Here is a 23466-nt window from a genome sequence, read left to right as displayed (position 1 = left end):
CACCTCACGATCTTTCTTACGTTGATCTAACCTTTTCCGGAGTTCAGACATGGTGTCCTGGACTACTCCCGTATGGTCAGCAAAAGAACAACATTCTTCATTAAGAGCTACACATAACCCTCCTTCCTTTAAAAACAATAGATCTAATCCTCTTCTATTTTGCAGCACTACTTCTGATAAAGACTTTACTGAAGTGGCTAAATTTTGGATAGATTGTTCTATTTTTGCTAAATCCTCATCTACAGCCATCTGCAAACTTTGTAATTCCTGACCTTTTACTAGGGAGGCTATGCCTGTACCTGCTCCAACTCCGCCCGCTATCAGCAGTGTAGCTAGGGTTACCACTGTAATTGGCTCTCGTTTTTGTCTGTTCAGGTCTCCTTCAAAGTGGCGTAACACCTCCTCAGAGGTGTGATAAATCAGACGAGGAACAATAATCACCTGTACACAAAACTGAGATTGATTAAACACGTTTAGGGATAGGCAAGGCGTTACTCCGATGTCTGAACAAACCCATTTAGCTCCTGGTGTTGGGATAGCCCATTTGTCATTTTGATTCTTATGTTTCTTTATGTTAACTTTAGTGATTGTTTGATTACACAAAGACTGATATTTTTCGGGCACTGTACCTATACATTTTCCTTGACCTGTTACTAATTGAATAGTAATTCCTTGCGTATGGTTCTTCTGGTCATCCCATGGACATTCTTGTGGGTTTGAACCACTAGAGCATTGAATCCTATCTGGTATTCCGATTGCCTCAAAATATGGTGGTCTAACATTGTAACATAACCAGCATTCCTTAGTTAAATTTGGTTTGCTTTCATTAAGGGTACGATAAGAGGCTTGCATTAAATCCCATAAGGGGTCTTTGGATTCTGACACTCCTGAATCCCTAACTAAAGAGGACTCAGTCACTGTGTCATTAGTTGTTCTATCTGTTACTGATAGGGAATTTGGACGAGTGGTTGTAACACTTGTGGGGACAATCTTTTTCTTAGGAAAAGTGGGTGAATTCAATACTTTATTCGGCCCAACAGGGAGTGAATCATGTGGTATTTTAATTTTTCTTATGAGAAAATGCCCTCCCCAATCTTTAGGAATTCCTGCATAGACACGTATTCCCCATGTTCGTCCTACCAACCATTCGTCTTCTAGGGGATGCAATACTTGAAATTTGATGTGAGTACAGACTTTCTTGTTACGTGGAGCTACATAATCCACGTCACGCAGACCTGTAAGATCTACACCTGTTTGTTCAGGTACACATCCGTTAGGAGTCCAGGTTGCTTTTATATATTTATCAGGAGCCTTTACTGTCCAGCCCGAGGCTATTGTCTCACATCCCCAATAACCACAATAATAGTGTCCGGGATAATGACAGTAAGGCTGTCCAGAGGCCGGGCATAAATAAAATGGAGGTCCTTTTTCACAAGGTATTGGTACTAAATCACAAAGTTTCACTACGAATTCAGGTGGCCCTGGGTTGCTAAAAGTGGCTATTGTTTTCGTTCCTTCCCAAGATATTAGTTCCCACTTAAATGGTTCATGTGGGTTTCCTCCTTTTGCTTTGGTTATTATCAATAACAAAACTAACAGTATACCAGGAAAAAAGGTGTCTATCAATTTTGCCAATTTAAGTATATTTTTACCAGTCCTGGGGAAGTTCGGCCATTGTTGCTTTAGTGTCCCATTGTTCTGGTTCTTTTCTCCACAGTTTGTTCCTCCTCTGCCTTGCCCGTCGACTCGGTTGCTTCGAGCCACGGGGTGTATCATCTTCACGGCAGCAAGGGAATTCTTCAGGAGAACAGCTGCTTCAGGCTTTCTGCCTGTTTATATAGGCTTCCTACTTTGCAGCTTTTAACTAATGGGGCAAAGCAAAACACGGTTTGTACTTCCCTTCTGCATTTTATAGCCAAGATTTCAGCTATAAAGGGGGACTGGTTGGAGTGGTAACAATAATATTGAGGGTTTATTCCTTTAGCAAAAATTTCCCACCACTTTTGGGATTCCCGAATAATTTTTTTTTTTTTTTTTTTTTTTTTAGACTCTAATTGTTTTAGTCTCCACTTAGTGAGAGCTCTTTGAATTTTTTCCAACACTGTGTGCAAACTCCTGCCGGAGAGTATCCGAATTCACAGTGTGTCCACCATTTACCCTGGCATACCTTACATTTAAAATAAGCAAATGGATAACAATTGCAGTTCAAATTATTACACCTAATTCGTATATCCAAAATGCATATATCATGTGGCTGCATGAGCTTAGCAATTACACTTCTTACATTTCCATATATAATAGATAAAAAGCGAGATAACTATAGCAAATATAAACAACAATACACACTTTATACCAAAAGGTAATGCGTCAAAATAATCAAGTAAAATCTCTATCATAACTTTATCTTCTCAATGTTATCTTGGTGTCACCTGGTGTACTAATTACTTTCCAGTGGGGTCTCGTCACTGGGCCTTTAATGCGACTGGCATGAGTCCATCCACGCTCAGCAGTCCAGACAGCTGTTTCTGTTGTAAGTAAAACAAGATAAGGTCCCTCCCAATTGGGTTTTAGGGTTTCTTCTTTCCACGTTTTAACCAATACCCAGTCCCCAGGTTTAAGATTATGAATTTTTAAGTCCAACGGGGGTCGTTGCACAATCAGTCCGCGTTCCCAAAGCTTGTTACGATGTTCTGCTAATTGTAAAACATATTCATTAATCACACGATCACGAATTAAAATATTTGTTTGTGGGCTTTCAATTCTATAGGGCATTCCATACACCATTTCGAATGCTGATATTCCCACATCCGCTCGGGGTCTAGTTCTGAGAATTAATAGTGCCATGGGTAGGCACTTAATCCATGATAATTTGGTTTCTATCATTAATTTAGTTAGAATAGTTTTGATTTCCCCATTCATCCTTTCAACTTTTCCCGAACTTTGTGGATGCCATGGCGTATGGTATTCCCACTTAATACCCAAGCTTTCTGTTAGATCTTTAACAATTTTTGACACAAAGTGTTTTCCTCTGTCTGAGTCGATTACCTCAGGTACTCCATATCGAGGTATAATGTGTTCAAGTAACACTTTAGTAACTTGGTTAGCTGTTGTCCTGGAGGTAGAAAAAGCCTCAGCATAATGGGTTAAATGATCTACCAGTACTAAGAGATATTTGTAACGCCCTACCCTAGGTAATTCAGTAAAATCCACCTGCATGTGTGAAAAGGGTCTGTATGCTGGGGAACGTCCTCCAAGAGGTTTTTGCCTCATGTTGTTTCGGTTTACTTTTTGACAGGTCTCACAGGCTGCTGTAACTGCTTTTGCTACATTATATACACCTATACAGGCAAACAGTTGATTAAAATGATCAACTAACGCCTGGGTTCCCCAGTGTGTTTTACTGTGTATTTTTGAAAATATTTCGAGTGCTATGCCCTTTGGTAAAACTTCTCTCCCATCTGGCAATATATACTTACCATCCTGTTCCTTAGCTCCCATTTGTTCTAGTTTTTCCTTTTCTGCAGACTCAAACCTCAAATTTTTACTAACAGGTATTTGTTGTATAGTTAAAATCGTACTATAATTGCCTGCCACTCGTTTTGCTTCTGTATCAGCTGCATTATTTCCCCTAACTTGGTAACTTGTACCTCGCTGGTGTCCCTTTATATGTACAACTGCTATTTTATTTGGCATTTTTAATGCCCCCAGAACTCGCCGAATTAATTCTGGGTGTATCAGTTCTTTTCCCTGTGAGTTAACGAATCCTCTTTCCTCCCATATTTTCCCAAAAGTGTGTACTACTCCGTACGCATAGCGTGAGTCTGTATATATAGTTCCATCCTTTCCCTTCAGTGACTCTAATGCTTTCCACAATGCATACAGCTCACAGGCTTGAGCCGACCAGCTGGCACTTAGGGGGCCCAATTCTATTGTCTTAAATTCTCCTTTCTCTGATTTAATGATGGCATATCCAGACAATCGTTTACCTTCCACTATTCGTGATGACCCATCTATAAATAGTACTTCTCCACATTGTAGTTCTTCTTCTTCTAAGTCTGGTCTAATGCGTGTCTGTTGTTCAATTGTTTGAAGACAATTATGTACTAACTCAGTACTTTCCCCTGGGTATAAAAATTCTGCAGGGTTAACCGCTTTGATAGTCCTTAGGGATAGTTTTGGAGATTCTATGAGTATTCCCTCATACTTTAGCAGTCGGCTATCTGTAAGCCATTTTTCTGCTTTTTGTTGAAGTACCCCCCTTATATTATGAGGTGCATATAGGACAACTTCTCCATTATAGGTAATACGATTCGTTTCTTCAAGTAATAAGGCAGCAGCAACAATAATTTGTAAACAACTCGGCCAACCCCTGCTCACAGGGTCTAACAGCTTTGATAAGTATGCCACCGGTTTCTTTTGTCCTGCCCATTTCTGAGTTAATACTCCGAATGCCGTTCCTTCATGTATGTTAACGAATAAATGGAATGGCCGCTTTAAATCTGGGAGGCTTAAAACCGGTGCTTGACTTAGCTCCCTTTTGAGACTGGCAAACTGCTCTTGATCCTGAGGGGTCCACTTGGGTATTTTGTCTTTAGACAGTTGTTCATATAAGAATTTAACTTTAAAGCTGTAGTTTTCTATCCATTGCCTACAATACCCAAATAGCCCTAATGCCTGCCGAATTTGCCTCTTAGTGACAGGCATAGGTAATTCCAGAATTCCTTTAATGCGCTCTGGATCTAATATCTTCTTGCCGTTAAACAAATAATGCCCCAAATATTTCACTTTTTCCTCCACAAATTGTAACTTTTCTTGCGATACCCGTAGGCCCTTTTGTGCAAGAAAATTTAGGAGTCGAATGCTTTCTTTTCTTACATCCTCCTTATTATTTCCTGCTATAAGCAGATCATCTACATACTGTAACAGCACGTTTCCCGTTTGTACCTGGTATTCTTTTAAGAGCTCTTCCAGGGCCTGTCCAAACAGATTAGGGGACTCAGTGAACCCTTGGGGGAGCACGGTCCACCTTAATTGCTGTCTACGGCCTGTCTCTATGTCTTCCCATTCAAAGGCAAAATAATCACGGCATTCTTCTGCCAGTGGACAGGCCCAAAAGGCATCCTTTAAATCAGCCACACTATACCAGGATTTATGGGGTCCTAGCTTACTTAGTAGGGTGTATGGATTTGCTACTACAGGGAACCGGGTGATAGTTCTTTTGTTTATTTCCCTTAAATCATGTACGAGCCGATAGTTCCCATTTGGTTTCTTTACAGGCAGAATGGGAGTGTTAAAGGGTGACATACAAGGCTCTAAGATTCCATGTGCTAACAATCGATCAATTTCTGGTTTTAATCCCCTCCGTCCTTCTAGGGATATGGGATATTGCTTTACCCTCACAGGTATGTGGGGTTCGGAAATTTGGATTTTAATTGGTGGGATTTCCAGTCTACTAATTGTGTCCGGAGAGTACCAGACATCAGGGTTAATTTGTTTTTGATCATCCACTGTCAAAGGATAAGCAAATACTGTTAGCTCTTGATTTTTTACTTTAATTTCTAATTGCAATTCAACAATTAAATCTCGTCCTAACAGATTAAATTCTGCTTCAGGGACGAGCAAGAGTTCACCCATTCCAAATTTATTTTCAGTTTCGAATACCACATTTTTGATTTTGTTTACTTTAAAGGGTTCTCCTTTTGCCCCAATTACTTGTACTTTTTCAGGGGAAACTTTACATCCCTCAGGTATTTGCTTAATAGTTGATTTCTCAGCTCCAGTGTCTACTAAAAAGGTGAACTCTTGTTTATGGGGTCCTATTTTTAATTTTATCAAGGGCTCATGATGACTCCGGTCCCCTAAAATATAAAGCCCCTGACTCTCCTATTCCGTTTTCAATATTTCCTCATCCCTGATCCTTTCTCTGCAATTCTTTTTTATATGTCCCTTCTTTCCACAGTAGAAACAATATCTCTGTTCCTTTTTTACTATTACGTTCCCTTGTTTTGTTCCAGCGGATCTGTGTTCACCAGTTCGCCCTTTGTGATCCTCTCTGACTGCTGCTACTATCATTTTTATTTGTCGCTTGCTGCTCTCTTCTTCCCGCCTTACGTAAACTTTCTGAGCTTCCCTCAATAATTCATCCAACCCTCTATTCTGCCAGTCTTCTAACTTTTCAATCTTCTTTCTGATATCTTCCCATGATTTTGCCACAAACTGAGTTTTGAGGAGCGCTTGCCCTAAAGGGTCGTCTGGATTTACCCCAGAGTACAGCTGAAGGGCTTTCCTCAGTCGTTCCAGCCACTCAGTGGGGCTCTCATTTTTCTTTTGCATTTCATTAAATGCTTTATTGATATTTTGGCCACGGGGTACTGCTTCTCTAATCCCCTGAATTACTATAGTTCTCAGGTCCTGCATATGAGTTCTATGCGCCGGATCCTGGTTATCCCAATTAGGTTTTTGAAGTGGCCATTTAATATCTGCTTGGGGTCCCTGGGCATGCTGAGCATCCCACAGTCTCATTCCTGCTCGTCTAATCATATCTCTTTCCTCAGTAGTAAATAATTGACCAAGGATAGATTGCATCTCATCCCAAGTATAAAGATTTGGTCCCAAAAATTGATTTAATCTTTCTGCCACTCCGAGTGGGTCCTCAATTAAGTTTCCCATCTCGGTCCTTTTAAAATCTCGTAGGTCAGCCGAATTTAGAGGCACAGAAATATATCCGATCACAGGTTGAGGTCCCCCCATGGGCATTTCCCTTAGGGGGTACATCTGAGCTGCCCCTTTTTGACTTCTAGTTACGCGTCTAGGAAGAGGGGGAGACTCTTGTTCTGACTCTGGTGGGGGAGTGGGTGCTCTGGGGACCTCTGCAGGAGCAGGAGGAGGAATGTAAGGAGGGGGGGTTAGAAGGGTTTCGTCTAACTCTCCCTTCTTTTTCTTTTGTTTAGTTTTTATTTCATTCAGCGGGTAAAGTCTAGCTCCCGGTCTTTCTAGCCACACCTCCGCATATTGACTCTCCTCCGGGTTAAGGGGTTTTTTATTATTAACCCAGAGGTTTAATTGCTGTCTTATCCAATCTTCTTCTGACCCATAGACTGGCCAAAAGACATTTTTAGAAATCTTCTTCCCTCCCCATATCTTAGTACAATATTCTATCATTTTCTGCTTATCTTTCCCTAGGGTTCCAGGGAAATATCTCCAATTGTCTAAGATATATGCCAAAGGGGTATTCTTAGGTACAGTGGGTACCCTTCCCATGGGAGTCGAAGGCTTGCTGCCCTTCGCCCCCATCTTCTGGAATATCCACAAACACACACTCACTCGCTCCCCTTGTTCCTGGCCCAGTCCCTCGCGGGAGATGGGAAACGCAGTACTTAAGAGTCCACACTCGCTTGGTTCAGTATATCGAACCTCTCACTCGTTATATTCCAGGAAACCCAATCCCGCCCGAACGGCAAAACCCGCGAACAAATTCGCAATATACTTACGCGTCCTGCGTCTTCGTCCGGACTCCCGTGCACAGAATTTTTATGGGATTTTACCGGTTTCTCCTTTGCTCATTATTCTAGAATTTAGGTTCGTCGGTAAGGTTGGAGTAAGCTGTTGGTCGCGGGGCCGCGAAATGCCGCGGGGCGCCCCCCCGGAGGACCAAAGCCCACTGTTCCTTATCCGAGTCACGGCACCAGAAATTGTTATAAATTGAGACCACAATTGATCATAATCCAATTAAAATTTTATTAATTATAGCAAGTAGAATATGAGCAAAGACAGCGCTGGACGGCAGGGGAGTCTGCGCTCCGCCAACTGCCGCCCTGAGCAGTTTAAACAGTCCTTTTTTATACTTTACTTTCGTGTTCATGAAGTAGTGGAGGTGTTAAGCCCTTACTCATATATCTTTATATGGGGTCTTCTGTCTTGTTTCTGTCTGGCGGTTATCTTCTCTTTTACAAGCAACATCTGGCGGTTATCTTATTTTTCACAAGAGGCATTCTGGATATCTGGCGCCTAGTCTTTACATTATGCTTAACATAAATCTTAATAAACAATATCTTAGTCCATAGTTTCTTACAATACATATAGGCTCAATAATCCCAAAATCTCACTTAACATCTTCAGTTTATCTCTACCTGTTACAGACGCCGAGCGCTGCAGTTTAACAGGCTGTCTTCTGATCAGTTATGCTGACATAATTGTTTGAGTAGGTATATTGACTTCAAGTTATTTACCCCAGCCAAAATGAATAGGAGCAAACTACCTCAAACATCAACACAAATGCTGACCCCCTGGGGCAGAACCCTCTGCTCACACACAGCTCTGCCGTTACACCACCCTGGGCAGACTCCCTTTTGCCAGGGATGTGTTTGCACGCTTGCAGCACAAGCCCAGTGACGCCGGTGGTCCCCAGACCGCTGCAGCCGCCCCACAGCCTGGCCTCAGTCACTGCTACTGGGAGGAGGTTTCATCCATCCTCTCCCTCTCAGCTGCACCCATCTGCTCTGTGGTTTGAGATCTTTCAGAGCCTTTCTGGTTCTGCATCAGGTGCCCCAGCATCTCAGCCTGGGAGCACTGTCTGGGGAAAGGCTGCTATTTATAATGGCTTTTTCCAGGTGCTGCAGTGGAGGCACAGCAGTTATGCTTTCAGCCCTGCCGAAGTATTTCTGCTCTCTGCCACTGTGTCAGGTTTTCCTCGCCACTAGGGAGTGTAAATGTGTCTTCACATGCATTTCTGAGAGACCCTGGAAACCTTGCCGTAAATCAGCAGGAGGTAATGTCACTCTTTAGTACTTTCTGGGTAATGTATTTTGACATCAAGATAATGAGACGAAGGTTTGACTTGGAACTCCGCATCCTTGGTGGTGGGTCTGGTCCTGGAGGCAATGAGTCCTCACAGCCGTCCTTGGGGTGGGTGAGAGACACCCGCCACCGCCAGGTATCAGGCATTACAAAACGCAGTGGGGCATCCCCACCCCTGCAACATTTGGCCCTTTCTCCTGCCCCATGAACAATGTGATTGCAGGCATGGTCCCCTCCTCTGAGGACAATGGTAGCGACACTTTTAGTGCTTTCTCTCCACATTATGGCCTTGTGATCTCTTGGCCTTTGGGGTTCAGATGTCACCGAGCAGCCACTCCTGACACAGCCTCTGAGCCCAGGGGATGAAAGGCCACATGTCTCAGAGACCGTCTATCTCCAGACGATCCATCTCTGTGCAGTCACGTAAAAGACGCTATTCAGCCAGGCCAATGGATGCAAATGAAATAACCTTTTCCTGAAACTCAGTGATAGGCACAAATCTAGCAGGAAAACAAAAGGCAGAGTTTAGACCTGGCCCAAATTTACAAATCCTTGTGCTCCATGTGCAAAAGCAGAACTTGCCCATGAGGGCTTGAAAGTTATTAATTATAATAAATCAGTTGCCTAGCACACCATGGGTGGTACTGCTAAAAGATGGGTACTTTTCACAGAGGATGAAGGCCAGCACAGCACGTACATGCCTGGATGGCTCCAACAGGTCTGAGCCAGGCAGGAGGTACACACCAGTTTAAGCCTTCAACCAGCCCATTCTGAGTGTAAAGGTGCAATGGCCCCACTGCTGGCCAGGGTTTCAGGGTCTGCCTGCCTGCCTTGAGGAAAGCAGCAAGCCAGGAAAGCAGGTGGGCACGTTACCTCTGCAGTTACTGCAAATATACGGGCAGTTTCCTTGGACTCTGAAAACACACTTGCAGCAGGTACGCTGGGTTTGTTCCTAAGGGGTTGCTGCAGGGTAGCAGGGAGTTCAGGTCACCCAGTGCTAACAGGGCATGAATGTTCATCCTCCTGCAACCTGAACACCCCACCTATCCAATACAAATACCTATCCTTGTTTCAGGGAAAACAGAGTCATGCAACCCTGCACAGCCGCTGTGCACCTGGACTGCCTCTGCCCACAGCATTGTCCACTGCTCAGCTACTTCCCAGTCCCAGTGTGGAGCCTGCCTGCGGCCCCGGAGGCATGAGCAGCTCCCCCTGAGGTCACCGTTCCCCATATGAACCTCAGCAGAAACCAGCAACAAGCTGATTTACCACAGGGTGAGAAATTGCCAAACCCAGTTTCTCTGCCAACAGCAGCAGAGGGACTGTCGCTCCTGCTGAACACAGAGCTCCTCTCTTCCTGCTGCATTTGAGAGGAAGGTAAAAGCCGTCAGGCAGGTGGTCACCACAGGCTAACTGATGCAATTCTTTACCCTACCGTAACTTTCTAAAGGGAGAGCAAGCCAATGCTTCCACAGCCTTAAAGAGATTCTTTTGGATTCAAACAGAAGTGACATCCATGTCTTAAACTCTGACATGCCTGCCCAGCCAAATCTCCACTTATATGCAAAATGGCAAAGCTACTGACTGAAACACCAAAGGAAAGAAAGGAAGACCACTGCTCCCCTTCATCCTCCCCATCTTCCATCCATTTGGTGCTCTCCCCCATCGCAATCTAGTAATGAGAGCTTACTAATGGATCAGCTTAAGTATACAACTCTCATCACTGTTCTAGAAAATAATCAATCAATCACTTAATGTTTAACATCAAGAATAAGCTGCCTAGGGACTGTTAATAGATAATAGAATAAATTAACAATCACAGGTGGGATTCAAAACTAGCACAAGTCTTTTATTCGCCCTCTTCTTGAGCCCATTTTCACAGAAAGCAGACTGACACTGGATTCCACACCTCCTCCAAGCATGTAGCTGGACCTCAGCGTGAGGAAACTGCAAAATGCGCACCCATTTATACCCCCTTCCCCACCCTGAAGCATCACTTTGCATTGCCCCAGACACAGGGCAAGACAGCCCCAGCACAGCCAAGGAGGCAGGGTGAGGCGTAACTCGCCCCAGCCTGAACACGCACATAGACACAGGAACAGCCTGCACCTTCAAAACAAAGGCTCAGGCTGGATTTGACCCCTCATACAGAAAACTACAGCTGAAGGCACTGTTCTGTGAGCCAGAGGCGGGCAGGTTCCCGTGTGAAAGCCTTGCTGTGCAATCATCACCTCCACCAAGGGACCAGTTTAACTGATATTGGGGTTTGCTAGCCCAGGTGGGAAGTCACGGAGGTGAGGGCAGCATGAAATTACCACGTCCAGCACTGTACTAACTGCTGAGAGAAACCTGTACAGACACTTCTGTGGGAGCAGAATAACAGCTTTGACTACTGGGGACAGCTGTTTCCAACACCATGTGTAAACGCTCAGAAAAAGGCTGCTACTCACAAACTTCATTAGCAAACTTTGCCTTTTCACATGCCTCACTTGACCCTGAAGGACTGCGAGCCCGGAGAGATGAAGTGCCATTATTTCCTTGGAAAATTTAAGGGACTGACCCACCACAGCTTGGCTACTTCAGCAAGTCATTTGGCACAGCAGGACCAGGCCAGCATATCTCAGTGGGTGCTGAGGCCCTGCTCCAGGTAACAGTGGTCTGGTTGCTCAGACTGGGCATTCAAATTTGATTTGGCTGAGACGTATGCACAGTGGGAGTGTTTGGTGCACACCTGGGTGCTTCGTTCCACAGGCATCCAGGGTTTGCAACCCTCGTGCACAATGGGAATCAGAGTTCACCGTTCACTACCAATCCAAATCAAAATGCTGCCCAGCGTATGCCCAAATGCTTTTGCTTTCTCGTGCAGAGAAAAGGGAAGGAACATAGAGGACATCAAATACTATCATAAAGGGCTCTGACTAAAGACACACAGCTCAGTTATTTCTTCCAAAAAATTTAATTGAAATTCCGTCTTTATGGCAAATGATACACAGTAAAGTTATACAAATTTTTTGTGTTACATTACATGGAAGTCCTTGTTCAATCTGAAAGACCTATGTTGGACTAAAAGCAAGTATTTGTACACATCTGGCATTAAAAAATAAAAGTAACTTCTCTATTTCTTGTATCTTGTCATATTGATTTCCAACTCTCTGTGTGTGGTAGAAAGGGAAAATAAAGTGAGCTTTCAGATATCCCTAGGAAAATCCCAGCCCCACTGGACTCAACTGTACCATCCTCTTCTCCAGGGGTAACAGGATGTTAGCTCACAGACACTATCCACACACCTTCTAATACTAGAGCACCACTTTTGGAAGCTATCACATTTTCTAAAACGCAGCCAGGAATGAGGAAGATTTTATAAATTCCAAAAGAGAAAAACTTCAACTAAACAAAAAAAAAAAGGAAAAAAGCAAAATTGCAGAGAGTTAAATCAGAACAGCCTCATCATGAACAAATCCTTCAAAACATTCCATTTGCAAACACCTTTACTTCCCCCTTTTTTCCTTAGGGCACCAAGGGCTTTGCTTCTGAACTCCTCTATTTTTCAATCAATATCCTCAGGCCAGGGCTCCACAGCACTGGGAGCACTGGTGTGAAGAGTTCACTCCCCAGTTCTCGTTCCTATTTTCAGACACAGCCTCAGTTGAGCAGCTGTTTGTCTGCCTGCACTGCAAACAGCATGCAGTACTAGCACGAGTAAGACCAAGCAGCTTGGGCAAGGGAACAGTGACACTGCACCGTCCCCACAACCCTCCATTGCTCAAGTCCAGCCTAAGGACCCTGCTTGTACCAACAAAATCTTGGGACACAATGCTGCTTCAACACATCAGTTAAGCTCACTTCCAACCGGCTGCTTCTTGTCAGGGCATATGTAAATAGTAAACATTTGCAAATGAAATAAAGTACTGCAGAAAAGTGTAATTGATGATGAAAAAAATCAAACTAGATTATTGCCTGAGGACTACAGTCTCCCAGATGCTGACACTTCCACATGCTCAAATCAATTCAACCAGAGCAGAAAGTGCTCGGGATCTGACAAGACTGGCTCCCAAGTCAGTAGCACCAAATTAACATCTGCCAGAGGAGCAAACTGCATGCTTAACTGTAGGATCAAGACTGCAAATGCAGCTGCTACAGATCACTGGCAGAGTGCTGAAGAAGGCACATAAATGGATGGGTTTCATCTCTCCTCATACTAGACACGCAATGTAGCTAACTACTGCCAAATTAGCACACCATGCTCCCTTCACGGGCAGAGGCAGCAACAGAGTGAAACTCATCCAACCCGTTGCAGGCATCTGCTTTGAGAGATGAGTAATTTCTCAAAAACGCATACTAAAACAATCTTTTGACCAGAAATAGTACCTAGGAGACCAGTTCAGATGTTGGCACATAGATTGGAAGAATCTGAAGTAAAGTCAAATGAATTCCACTATCAGTTAGCATAGTCATTAATGCTCCTAAACAGAAAGACCAGGATTAGAAGATTTCAATGGCAGCAGAATTCCCACTGTTATCAGTCTCACTGTTATCTTGATTTCTATTAAAAATATTAAGCAGAGCTGCTAGTGAACTTGCTCAGGTAGTTTTTCAACAGGCTTCTGGTGCTGCACTAAGACAAAATAATGTGTGTTATATAGCATGAAGTGGTATTATACGATAGGTTCAGCAAAATGAAGAACCCCACCAACTCTTACGAGATGAGATCCATCTGCAAAAAGCTAAAAAATTAAATCATTTCTACATTATGGTCTAAGAGCAGCAACAGGCTTAGTAATTACCTCACTTGTGGTTAGCATACTAAAAAGAATTTTAAAAACCTTTGATTACTGAGGACAAATGTAATGCCTTGTAATTAGTGCCGGCTAATATTTTCAGTCCTCTTTCCAGTATGGAAATAAAAAGCCAATCTATATTTATAGTATCGCAATGTTCATACAAAGTTAACCTTCACTTCCAGCTTCAGCCACACTTCCAAATGTGCTGGTCACAACCTGGATTTGAAGGTCAGTATACCCTTCAGCTGGTAGGAAAAAGGCATAGGTAGGAAGATTTTACAAACCAGACTGTTTTCACTGCCAAGCAGAGAAATGGGAACAGAGAAAGTTCTTTGTCCAGCAAGAGACATAAGGCCAGTGTTCCCTTCCCAGACATAATGCAGACATTTTTATTCTTTTGACATTGACTCAAAGGCTTTCCATGAAAACTTCACCCCTCCAAACACATGCTAACCCTACCTACACCTGAGCAAGAGCAAGTGTTCCTTTTCCCCACCAACGCAGCGAGCAGAGGCCAAAAATTAAGGGAGAAAGGGAGAACAGAAGTCCCACCTTCTGGCTCCCTGCCACTGAAACAGGCACAGGTATGAAAGGTCAAGGAAGACTTCTTTCTGCTAAAGCAACAAGGGAAAGCGGTGACATAGGAGGTTCTGGCACTGAAGGAATTTAAGTCTGTCTCACCATAGTCACAGTGGGAAGCTGCAGTATGGCAGCGGAGACACGGCAAGCAACTCTCATGACACATTAGGCCACAGGCCCTGGCGAGGCTGTGCAGTAGGGCTTGGATCGCTCCATGGCAGTACTTGGCCCACTGGCTGCTCAACACAACATCCATCCATCTCTTTAGTATCCCATGTTTAATTCTTTGAACCAGATAAACCTGTCATACCAACAGAGACCCATCTTCTTTTAAACAACCCTATCCTTGAAAGATTAGAGGTTCAAACTATTCAAGCCTCATAATTACATAAGCAAATAAAGCAGTCTGAGCAGCATGGCATCTGCTTCTCAAATATCACGATTAGCTGAATCATCAGTTTACAGAAAACAACCTGCATTGCCAAAGTACTGGCGTTTCAGTGCTAATTACATAAAGTAAACATTTATATCCATGAAGTCGACAGCTGGACTAATACACGTATGGCTCAGTCCCACAGAACACTGTCACAGCTTTGCTCCTCCTTTGTCCCACCCAGGAGGAGAGGTCCCTGCGCAAGAGGACCACCGACTGAGGTGCTGCAGTACTTCTGCCCTGAACTACTTCAAGTGCCAAGCTCAGGCATGCTGTGCAGTGACCAGCCTTTCAGAAAAGCCCCCTCCTATCCCAAGACCAACCTGGACACCAGTCCTGGTGCTGACAGTGAGGGAATACTGCCCTAAAAAAAGAGTTTTTCACTCCACAAAACTACCACTACTTAGGCGTGGATTCAGCAGTCCCGACACACCCAAACACCTGCCAAAACAAGCAAGAAGTTTAGCTGGCTTATGAGTGCATACTCCCGGCCCACGTCAGTGCCAAAAATCTAACAGACAAAATTTGGCTTTTGATAAAGGTATGCATAAGCACCCAGCCATCAGCCTGTGTGGCTGCCTGCTCTTGGGCATCTGCAATGTAAATTACTCCTGACTTATGATCTCAGTTTTAAACAACATCAATTAAGCTAGATCAATTGTACCTCCGCAAGTATCCCACAAAAACCACAGCACCGTGGCACAGTAGAAAGCACAGAGATTTATAAACCTTCTGGAGAGCAAGCCTGATTTCCTAAATTTACTTAACCAAACAGAGAAAGCCCTTTTCAATAATAATTTTAAAAATCCACTTGGCTTAAAGGATAAACCAACATGTTCCCAAACGTGCTGCTGATAGCAGCTAGATTTAAAACAGATAATTTGTTTCAACCAAGCATGTTTTTCAGCGCCACCCATCAGGTTTATTCCTTTCATGTTATGGCCTTCAAATCCAGAGGCTTTCCTGTAGATAATGAGTGTTTTTTTCTAGAAAATGTAGACAAATTTGTGCATTCCACTATCCCAGCTAAACTTTCATGAGAAGTTTCTGGCAGGAGAAAAAAAAAAACAAAACAAACCAAAGCCTTATCTTCATGTTCTAAAAAAATATACACATTATTTAAAAAGCATCAGAAGTCACTTGATCTTCCAACCCATCTGAAAAATCACTCTCACAAGAGACAATCGGTGATGATGCTGGTTAAACTGTACCTTAAGCATAAACCAAACAAACAATTGTATGCTTGAGCTGGAAAGCTGAAATTAATGCACTCATAACAAAATTGCATACAAATAAATCCCTGCATAGGAAACAGAAGCTAATTAGTAGATTTTTTTTTTTTTTTAAGTTTTTCAGTGCATACTTACGGGCTCATGCCAAGCCCAATGAGAATCAGATGAAACAAAATAGTTTCACATCTCGCAGGATAAATGCCCTTATTTCCCTACTTTTTACAAACTCTTCTCAAACAAAGAAAACATAAGAAAAAAACCAAAACAAAAAAGTCACGTTCTCCTTACTGTTACATGAGGTTAACATCACTGAGACTACCAGTCTGGTGAGCATGTAACAGAGGAGAGTTTAGTCAAGCGGTTTCTTTCCTTTGCACAGCTTCACCAGGGCAATTTTCCTGTATAATCCGGGGTGCTCTCCTAGGCTGCCCATCACAGTGGCTGATTAGTGAAGAAGGCTTTTGTCTCCCTGCAGATGGGATTTACACAGAGTGGACAGCAGAGGGTTAACTGCCTTGAGCAGATTTCATTCGACTGGATATGTGAACAGACCAAGTCTGCCAGAGCCTGAAAGACAGTTAATTAAGAATCAGAAGTCAGCAAACCTATGTGCATAAAATATAAAAGTGCTTTAACACGTGCCACACTGACTAGTGAGACGGCCAAACTGTGTATCCACCACACTACACATTTTAAGCACTACCCTCCTTGCCTTCAGGGGAAAATCCTGCCTTTAAACATCTTAAGAGAAATACTACATTGAAAGATTACTACAAATGAATACAAACCAGTTTTTTCTTTTTTGTCAAACCCAATTTCTGAACTTCTTTAAAACAAAACACACCAAAAAAAAGCACTACAGTCATAAAAGAAAACACTTTGTGGTACACAGATTACATATAGGGTTTTCCATTTTCATTCTTGAACACAGAATACTTTAAAACTACAAGAAGATATCCATAATCTAGTAGGAAACACACAACTGCAGACTTCTACAACTATTGCAACAAAAAAGATACCTTGGAGAATAGTGGATTTCCATTAAGAGACTCTGCTCTTCTGATATTTTCAACTCCGCACTGAATCAAAAATAAGAAGAAAAAAAGTTAAGTCTGCTAGATCTCTCAATAGTTAGCCTTCCTTTCCACTTCATTCATAATTTGCCTCAAAATGACAGAATTAAATGCAATACTATGTTTTTCAATACAGCAAAAATAACTATGATGCAAAATTTCACTCTGCTGCCGAAAATTGGTGATTCTTTTTTAGTAAGGATAGCAGTGGCTTAAAGAGTTACATCTAGAAAGACAAATTCCCACCTGTTTTGTGTTGCTAAAAATTGAGTTAAACCAGTTCAGATTAATTTCAATTTACATAAAACCAGAATTTGCCTCCAGTCATATTGCAAGAAGCAGCTACAGAGCAAATTTCAAAACAGGAGAGCACCACTATCCAAACAGTTATAAAAACCATAAAACATTCACCTCATTCGCTAAAACTTGGGCATACTCAATATCCAGTTCATAAAGTGTTTCAATGTGGTCACTCGTAAATGCTATAGGAACCAACAACATGTTCTTTTTTCCTCTTTGGCACAGTCCTTTAATGGTCTCATCTGTCTGTGGACCAAGCCAAGGCATGGGTCCAACCTGTAAGAAAAGAGGGAGGGAAATAAAGATGAAACCACCTGATTAAATCATTCTTACAAGAACACCCATGATTTCCTAAGCAGGATAACACAGGCCAGATTGTGTATACGATGGAGCCACTTATTTGTATTTCCCTGCTTTTGATTTCCCTGCTCACTTTCTCCATTAAATTTTTTATGAAGATATACTGTCCCACCATTTAAATCCCAAAGAAACAGAACCTGGGCTGGCCTAAATGAGACTCACATTAAAATAAATGAAAATTTAAATAAAGGTGTACTTTTTTCAGTTCAATAAAACCTTGACCACTACTGCACAGGGTTTACCTGCCTTTTAAAGAAGTTACCATTCTGCAGCAAACTCTCCTTACCACTTTATGATCCATGAAGCATTCGGTGCTGAGATATAGTAACACCATTTTAAGAACAAGACCACAATGCATGATAGGTGTAATGCCTTGAGACATAAGGTTACTTGTACTGCATAATTCTAGTAAAACTTATGTTCCTTGCTATTTGCAGTAGTAATAATAAGTACAAAATAATGCAAGCAGTCTTTGTCCAGAATAAAGAAGCCTATTTGGATTAGGCTCATATTACTATTAAGAATGTCTATATCACAGTGACTACTTCGGAAAAATTGCTCGGAGATCCTCAAAAAGCAGCACCTTAAAAACCCTGTGTGCTCGATTCTTTCTTCTGACAAAGAAAGACAAATGCTAAACTAGATGTTGTAAGATCATAAGTTTTCTAATGGACACATCCAAAATTTACTTTAAAATGATGTGATATAACAAAAAGGTGAGGAACTCTGCACAGAGTATCTGGAAAGACTGAACCTGAGTAAAAGATAGGGATTCTGTTCTAGCAGAAATACTTGGGGAAAATGGGAAAAAGGCACTGAGGTTATGACCTCCTTAAGCTGGAAGATCATAAACCATCAGCTGAAAAGCTTTACACTGGCAGGTGGCTTTACAGCTTCCCTGAGCACATACCTTGGACTGCCACACAAGCCTGTAAGGGTTGGAGTAGTTCAGCTTCTCCATGACTCTCTGGACAGTAGCTCCCACTTCCTGAGGATATGGATCACCACGGTTCACTACCTTCAACACAAAAACACCAGACCTTTTTCTTCCAGTGAACACGTTTGCGCAAACACCACCTAAAGACCGGGAAAGGCGAGCACACTGTGTGTGATGTGGCTGCGCCCAGGGAAGGCCATATCAAGTGCCTGGCTCATCTCAAACAGGGAAGAAAAACTGTGTTCTTGGCCAGCAAAACCTATGATGAAGCTGCTTTACCAGTACATCTGATCCTCCTCCTCTGCACGCTAAAGGATAAACTCTTCTATCATCGTATATAGACAGGGTTACATTTTGGTAACCGTACTGCATTTTTAAAAAATTATCCAAGAGCCATTTCACTGCAGTTGCTGGTTGCTGACAGAGGACCAAGTCATTTATTACAACTTTGCAAAGACTTTTACTTTTATTCCTTCAGGGAAAGTATTACTACTGCTTTCTAGAGGTGAGAAAATAATCAAATTTTCCCCTCTGTTACCACGTGCGTTTGAGCTGGTAAGTTGATGAGGCTATGAACACAGCCATACCAAGTCTGACCTACCCCAGCGCCCCATCTTCAATGGCAGCCAACAGTGTAGATCTGGGTAAGCATGCAGAAGAGTAATCACAGCTCACATGCCTCACCTTCAGCTCCACATCAGGCTTCCAGCTGCAATTCACTAACTCACCTTCATACTTCTCTTTTATATTTGCCTGGCACTTCCACAGCTGCGGCCCTACCCCACAGGTGTGTGAGCTGCATACCCTTCCATTCAGCAGAGCCAGCATGACTCTGGTCTAACAATGACAGAAATGACCTGACAGAACTCACAGACATGGGCAGCGAGTGAGCAGAGAAGAGGATGACAACATCTTTCCTTTTTTCGGGCGGAAACAGGTTCAGTTCCTTCTGTATGTGATCGGTGAAGCACTGTTCAGGAAAACAAAAAGCAAAAACCCGAATGAGAAACCCTGAGAGGCATTATGTGCTCTCCGATAACCCAAGACGAGCAGCTTCAAATGTTCCAGATTGCCTTAAGAACTTCAAAATTCCCTTTGGTATGCTGGTAATAAACTGAAAGAACAGAACCAATTCAACCCAGCTCTCCTCTACCACCTGTGATGAGTGGGTCCCCAGCCTCAGAGGGCACATGTGTGCAGCTGCTAGAGCTGGGGCAGAGAGAAATGGTAAATGGACAGAGCACAATCATCTTCTCTTAGCAGCCCCATTACACTTAGACTAAACCAGTGTACATAGACATGGCATCAGAGAAGAGTGTACTGTGCAAAAGGTCTCCCCTAACCAACTGCTGAAGCAAGTTCAAGATAACTGTATTCAGTTTTATTCTGAGACCTTTGCCTTGAGCTTAGCTGATGGGAGAGAACATGGGAGGGATGGACACCTCTGCCCATCAACACTTGAAATGTTCTTCATGCTACACACAAACAAGCAGGGAAACACCTCTGACCCTTCACTCCCACTGCCAGCATTTGAACTGAAAGCCCTAACCCTGCACACACACCGCTAGGCTGAGGGAGCAGACAGAGAGCAGCCCCTGCCATCACTGCTGGCGTATGGTGCTGCAGGAGCAGGAAACAACTTTGTCTGCATGGTCTTCCCTCTCACATATTTTACAGTGTAAAACACACCAGAAAAGTTAAAAAGTGTTAATTCCCATTTCAACTTGGAAAGGGCTGGCTCAGCCCCTGGTTATAATTACAGCCTCCTCAGACTTTGGGAAATGCACGCTGGTGAGCTTATTTGTAAAGAGAAAAAAAAAAGTTTGTATGTATTCTGTCTAATGAAATCTATTTTGCAGGTTCCCTGAAGATACAAAAGATTCCTCAATTCTGCTGAACCGTTCTAGTGAAGGCAAGGAGAATACATACTGAGGGCACAGGGGCATGGAGAGTGCATAACAATGTTACATCCCAGGACAGCATCCCACTTGGGCAGCTTGTCAGGGGAACGTCACACAGTGTGGGCAGTTCCACCTTGCCTTCCTTCAGTTTTATCATCTGTTCAGCACACCACAAAAATTGCAAAACACAGGCTAGAGAGAAAGTTCCCCAGCAAAGATAAAAACATCATTTTCTCTGAAAAGGAAGGAGCAAGATGGTTTCCCTTAATTGCATCTGCCACAGCCAGCACTGTGCCTGGAATTCCCTCTTTGCTGCCAGACGAGAATCTGACAAACCAACATGATCTGTATGTGCATCAACCATAGACCTGCTCTGAGCAAGAATTTGGACTAATGACCTCTAGAGGCTCCCTCCAGACAACACCATTACAATAATATGACTGCTTTTAAAACAAGACGTGGATGATGGTCACTTACACACATTATCATGCCAAAACATCTGGCATGAAATAACCATCCTTCTCCTGTAATTTTATGCATACTAGGCAAGACACATTTCATTACCATAACTAAAATGTACCCTCAAATTGAAGGTTTTTTAAAATTCCTGTTATTCTTCAAGTTATTTTTTTATAAAGAAAATACATGAACAGACCTGAAATCAGCAAATAGATTTGTCTTCTTTTAGTACATTCTACAGCTAAAAATCTTATAAGCTTTGTCAGAAGCTAAGACTTGATTCAAGGGAAGTGTTTCCTCCAAATGTTTCTGTTGCTTAACATTACACTGTGGCTTTACTGGTAACAAATATTTCTAAAAAGGAAACTCAATAAACATCTGTACTTAGTACTTTATTGTTTTAAAGTCAGCTGGAAATGCAAACTTACCAAGCTTCTCTTACATCATCCAATCTATGAAAACCCCAGGGAATGCCAATTTGATAACATATTGGATCTGCTCAGTTCACACCTCTCATTCTGACTGCTAACTTCAAAGGCTCTAAAACAAATCCATACCTGAATAAGAAGGGGATGTGTGGGCCATCGGTCAATTATACTCCACTTCATCTTTGGCTTCTCCCCCTTTTTATTATAGTAGCGATAAATGGCATTTAAACTGCTTCCTGAAATACAGAGAATTAAGAACATAAGTTCAGCCAAGGCGACAGCAACCTGTCAGATCAAAAAAGGTTTGTAGCAAGGTATTATAGTATTTTAAAATGCCACGTATTTACAATGCAACCGTAAATCAGAACTGAGAGCCTCAAATATGAACAATTATATCAAAGTTCATACAAGGTACAAGCCAAAAACAATTTACTAGATCATTCTTTAATTGAGTAACAATTATTGTTCTAGTTTCCATGAAAAAAAGCAGTCAGTTGTGTTCCTGAGCCTTCAGTTTGCAGTATCTCACAATAAGAACAGTAACATAAAGCTACTCTTAGTTACAAATTTTCTACCCAGAATCTGGAATTACAGTACATACAGAAGACCTCAAGTTGGCAATGAAGCCAACAGGAAGGGGCACTTTGAGGAAGACTCAGGACAGCTTGCATTGACACTCTACACGCTCCCTCAAGGCTCACAGACAGGTGCCCATATTTGCCTCTGTCCGTGCTCTCTGCTCCTCCACTGATGCTCACCTGTGGTAGAACAACTGTACTGTGGGTACTGCGTGAAAGCAATAGCCCTTTCAATGCCATCCTTCTCCATCTCTTCAATTGCTTCTTCTGTCAGAGGATGGACGTAGCGGAAGCCAATGTAGTATTTGTGAGGTGCTGCCAGCCAAAGCACAGGAAAAGAAATTGCAGGAAAAATACAAGAACTCTCAATATCATGTCATTGAAGTACAGAACCAGACAGGCTGAAACTGTTGAAATAAACATGTTGGTAATTTTCTGGCTACTTTACTAAACCACTGTCATGTAAACACATCTATCTTTGACCAAGTATTTTTCTGGTAACTCACTTGGCTGTTATTACAATTTAAAAGTGATTTATACCATTGTTTGCTTCTGCAGAAAGCACCACTCTTCTGCTTTTACTTAGTTTAGCAGAGGCATGGTTTCCAGACTCTATGGAGCTCTGACATTTTACTGAGCAAGTTCTGATTTAAAGGGTGTATTGATAAAAAAAGTATCACTACAAGATGCTAAATGAACACTACTATGCCCTAACACAGACCACAGTTACAGAGGTGCTATGGGCTTCCTAACAGCACAGCTCAACTCACTTCCTGAAATCAGAAGTCAGATGTTTTAAATACACCAATGTAATTAAAATGCCATAACCTTAGGAAAGACAAGGCTTTCTTCATTCTGCCATACAAAAAGAAACACACTGCTTAAGCAGTTTGCACATTCCAGGAAATTTTATTTACCTAAACTTTCAAACATAATTGGGCTGCAATTTTGTGTGCTAGCACCGCAATGCTCTGCTCTGCAGGAATCAGTTTGAAACAGGACAAGGCCCTGCACCTTACAGACATTAGCTGCCTATAAGGCATTTCAAGAAAACTAGGCAATTTTAACCCTTTCATGCTCCAGGTGCTAACAGAGAAGTCACCAAAACAGGATGCCCTCAGTGCATGAGGGATTCACATGCCTTTGCTGGATCAGACCTACGGTCCCAATGCTGCGGGGGAGATCAGGCAGAATTCCCAGGTACTGGCCACTTACTCCACATGCCCTCCACTTCCTATTTCAATTTCAACAAAGACCTGGCTCCCTTGTGTTTCCCTCACTTACTCTATCTTTTCTTTCATCACATCACGCAGATACAATTCTATTTCACTTCTTCCCACTTCCTTGTCTTCAGTTAGCCACATCAAAAAACAAAGCTAAACCCAAGACAAGTTGGAACCATTTTTCAATGCAACCGCTCAGGTCACCGTGCTCATGAGAGAAGATGCCTTCCCCCACCCCGGTAAGTCTGCTCCATTTGCACATAAACCCCCAAGGACTGGGACTATTGTTTGGGGCAGGAGATTTGTGCTACTGCATAAGCGACACATGTTCTTTCATTCTCATTTCTGAGTACTTCTCATAGAAACCTTCATGTCTTTAAACACTT

The 23466-nt window shown here is 42.6% G+C and overlaps 1 protein-coding gene across 3 annotated transcripts in view; it reads right to left on the bottom strand.

The window, feature by feature from the left end:
* Positions 1 to 196: 196 nt before the first annotated feature.
* FECH (ferrochelatase) overlaps positions 197 to 23466 on the bottom strand; it is a 33450-nt gene continuing 10180 nt past the window's right edge. For all 3 annotated transcript variants that reach the window (XM_080371797.1, XM_080371799.1, XM_080371798.1), the window contains 7 exons: positions 22038 to 22172; positions 21409 to 21515; positions 19363 to 19461; positions 18465 to 18572; positions 17306 to 17470; positions 16841 to 16900; positions 197 to 16388 (listed from right to left, as the gene is read on the bottom strand). In XM_080371797.1, the coding sequence (XP_080227923.1) occupies positions 16254 to 16388; positions 16841 to 16900; positions 17306 to 17470; positions 18465 to 18572; positions 19363 to 19461; positions 21409 to 21515; positions 22038 to 22172 (809 nt within the window). In that variant the 3' untranslated portion in view covers positions 197 to 16253. The remainder of the gene's footprint in view (positions 16389 to 16840; positions 16901 to 17305; positions 17471 to 18464; positions 18573 to 19362; positions 19462 to 21408; positions 21516 to 22037; positions 22173 to 23466) is intronic.

This window comes from Falco punctatus, assembly GCF_963210335.1.
Source record: "Falco punctatus genome assembly, chromosome: Z".
NCBI classification, from domain to species: Eukaryota; Metazoa; Chordata; class Aves; order Falconiformes; family Falconidae; genus Falco; species Falco punctatus.
This window is presented reverse-complemented; position numbering and strand designations above follow the sequence as displayed.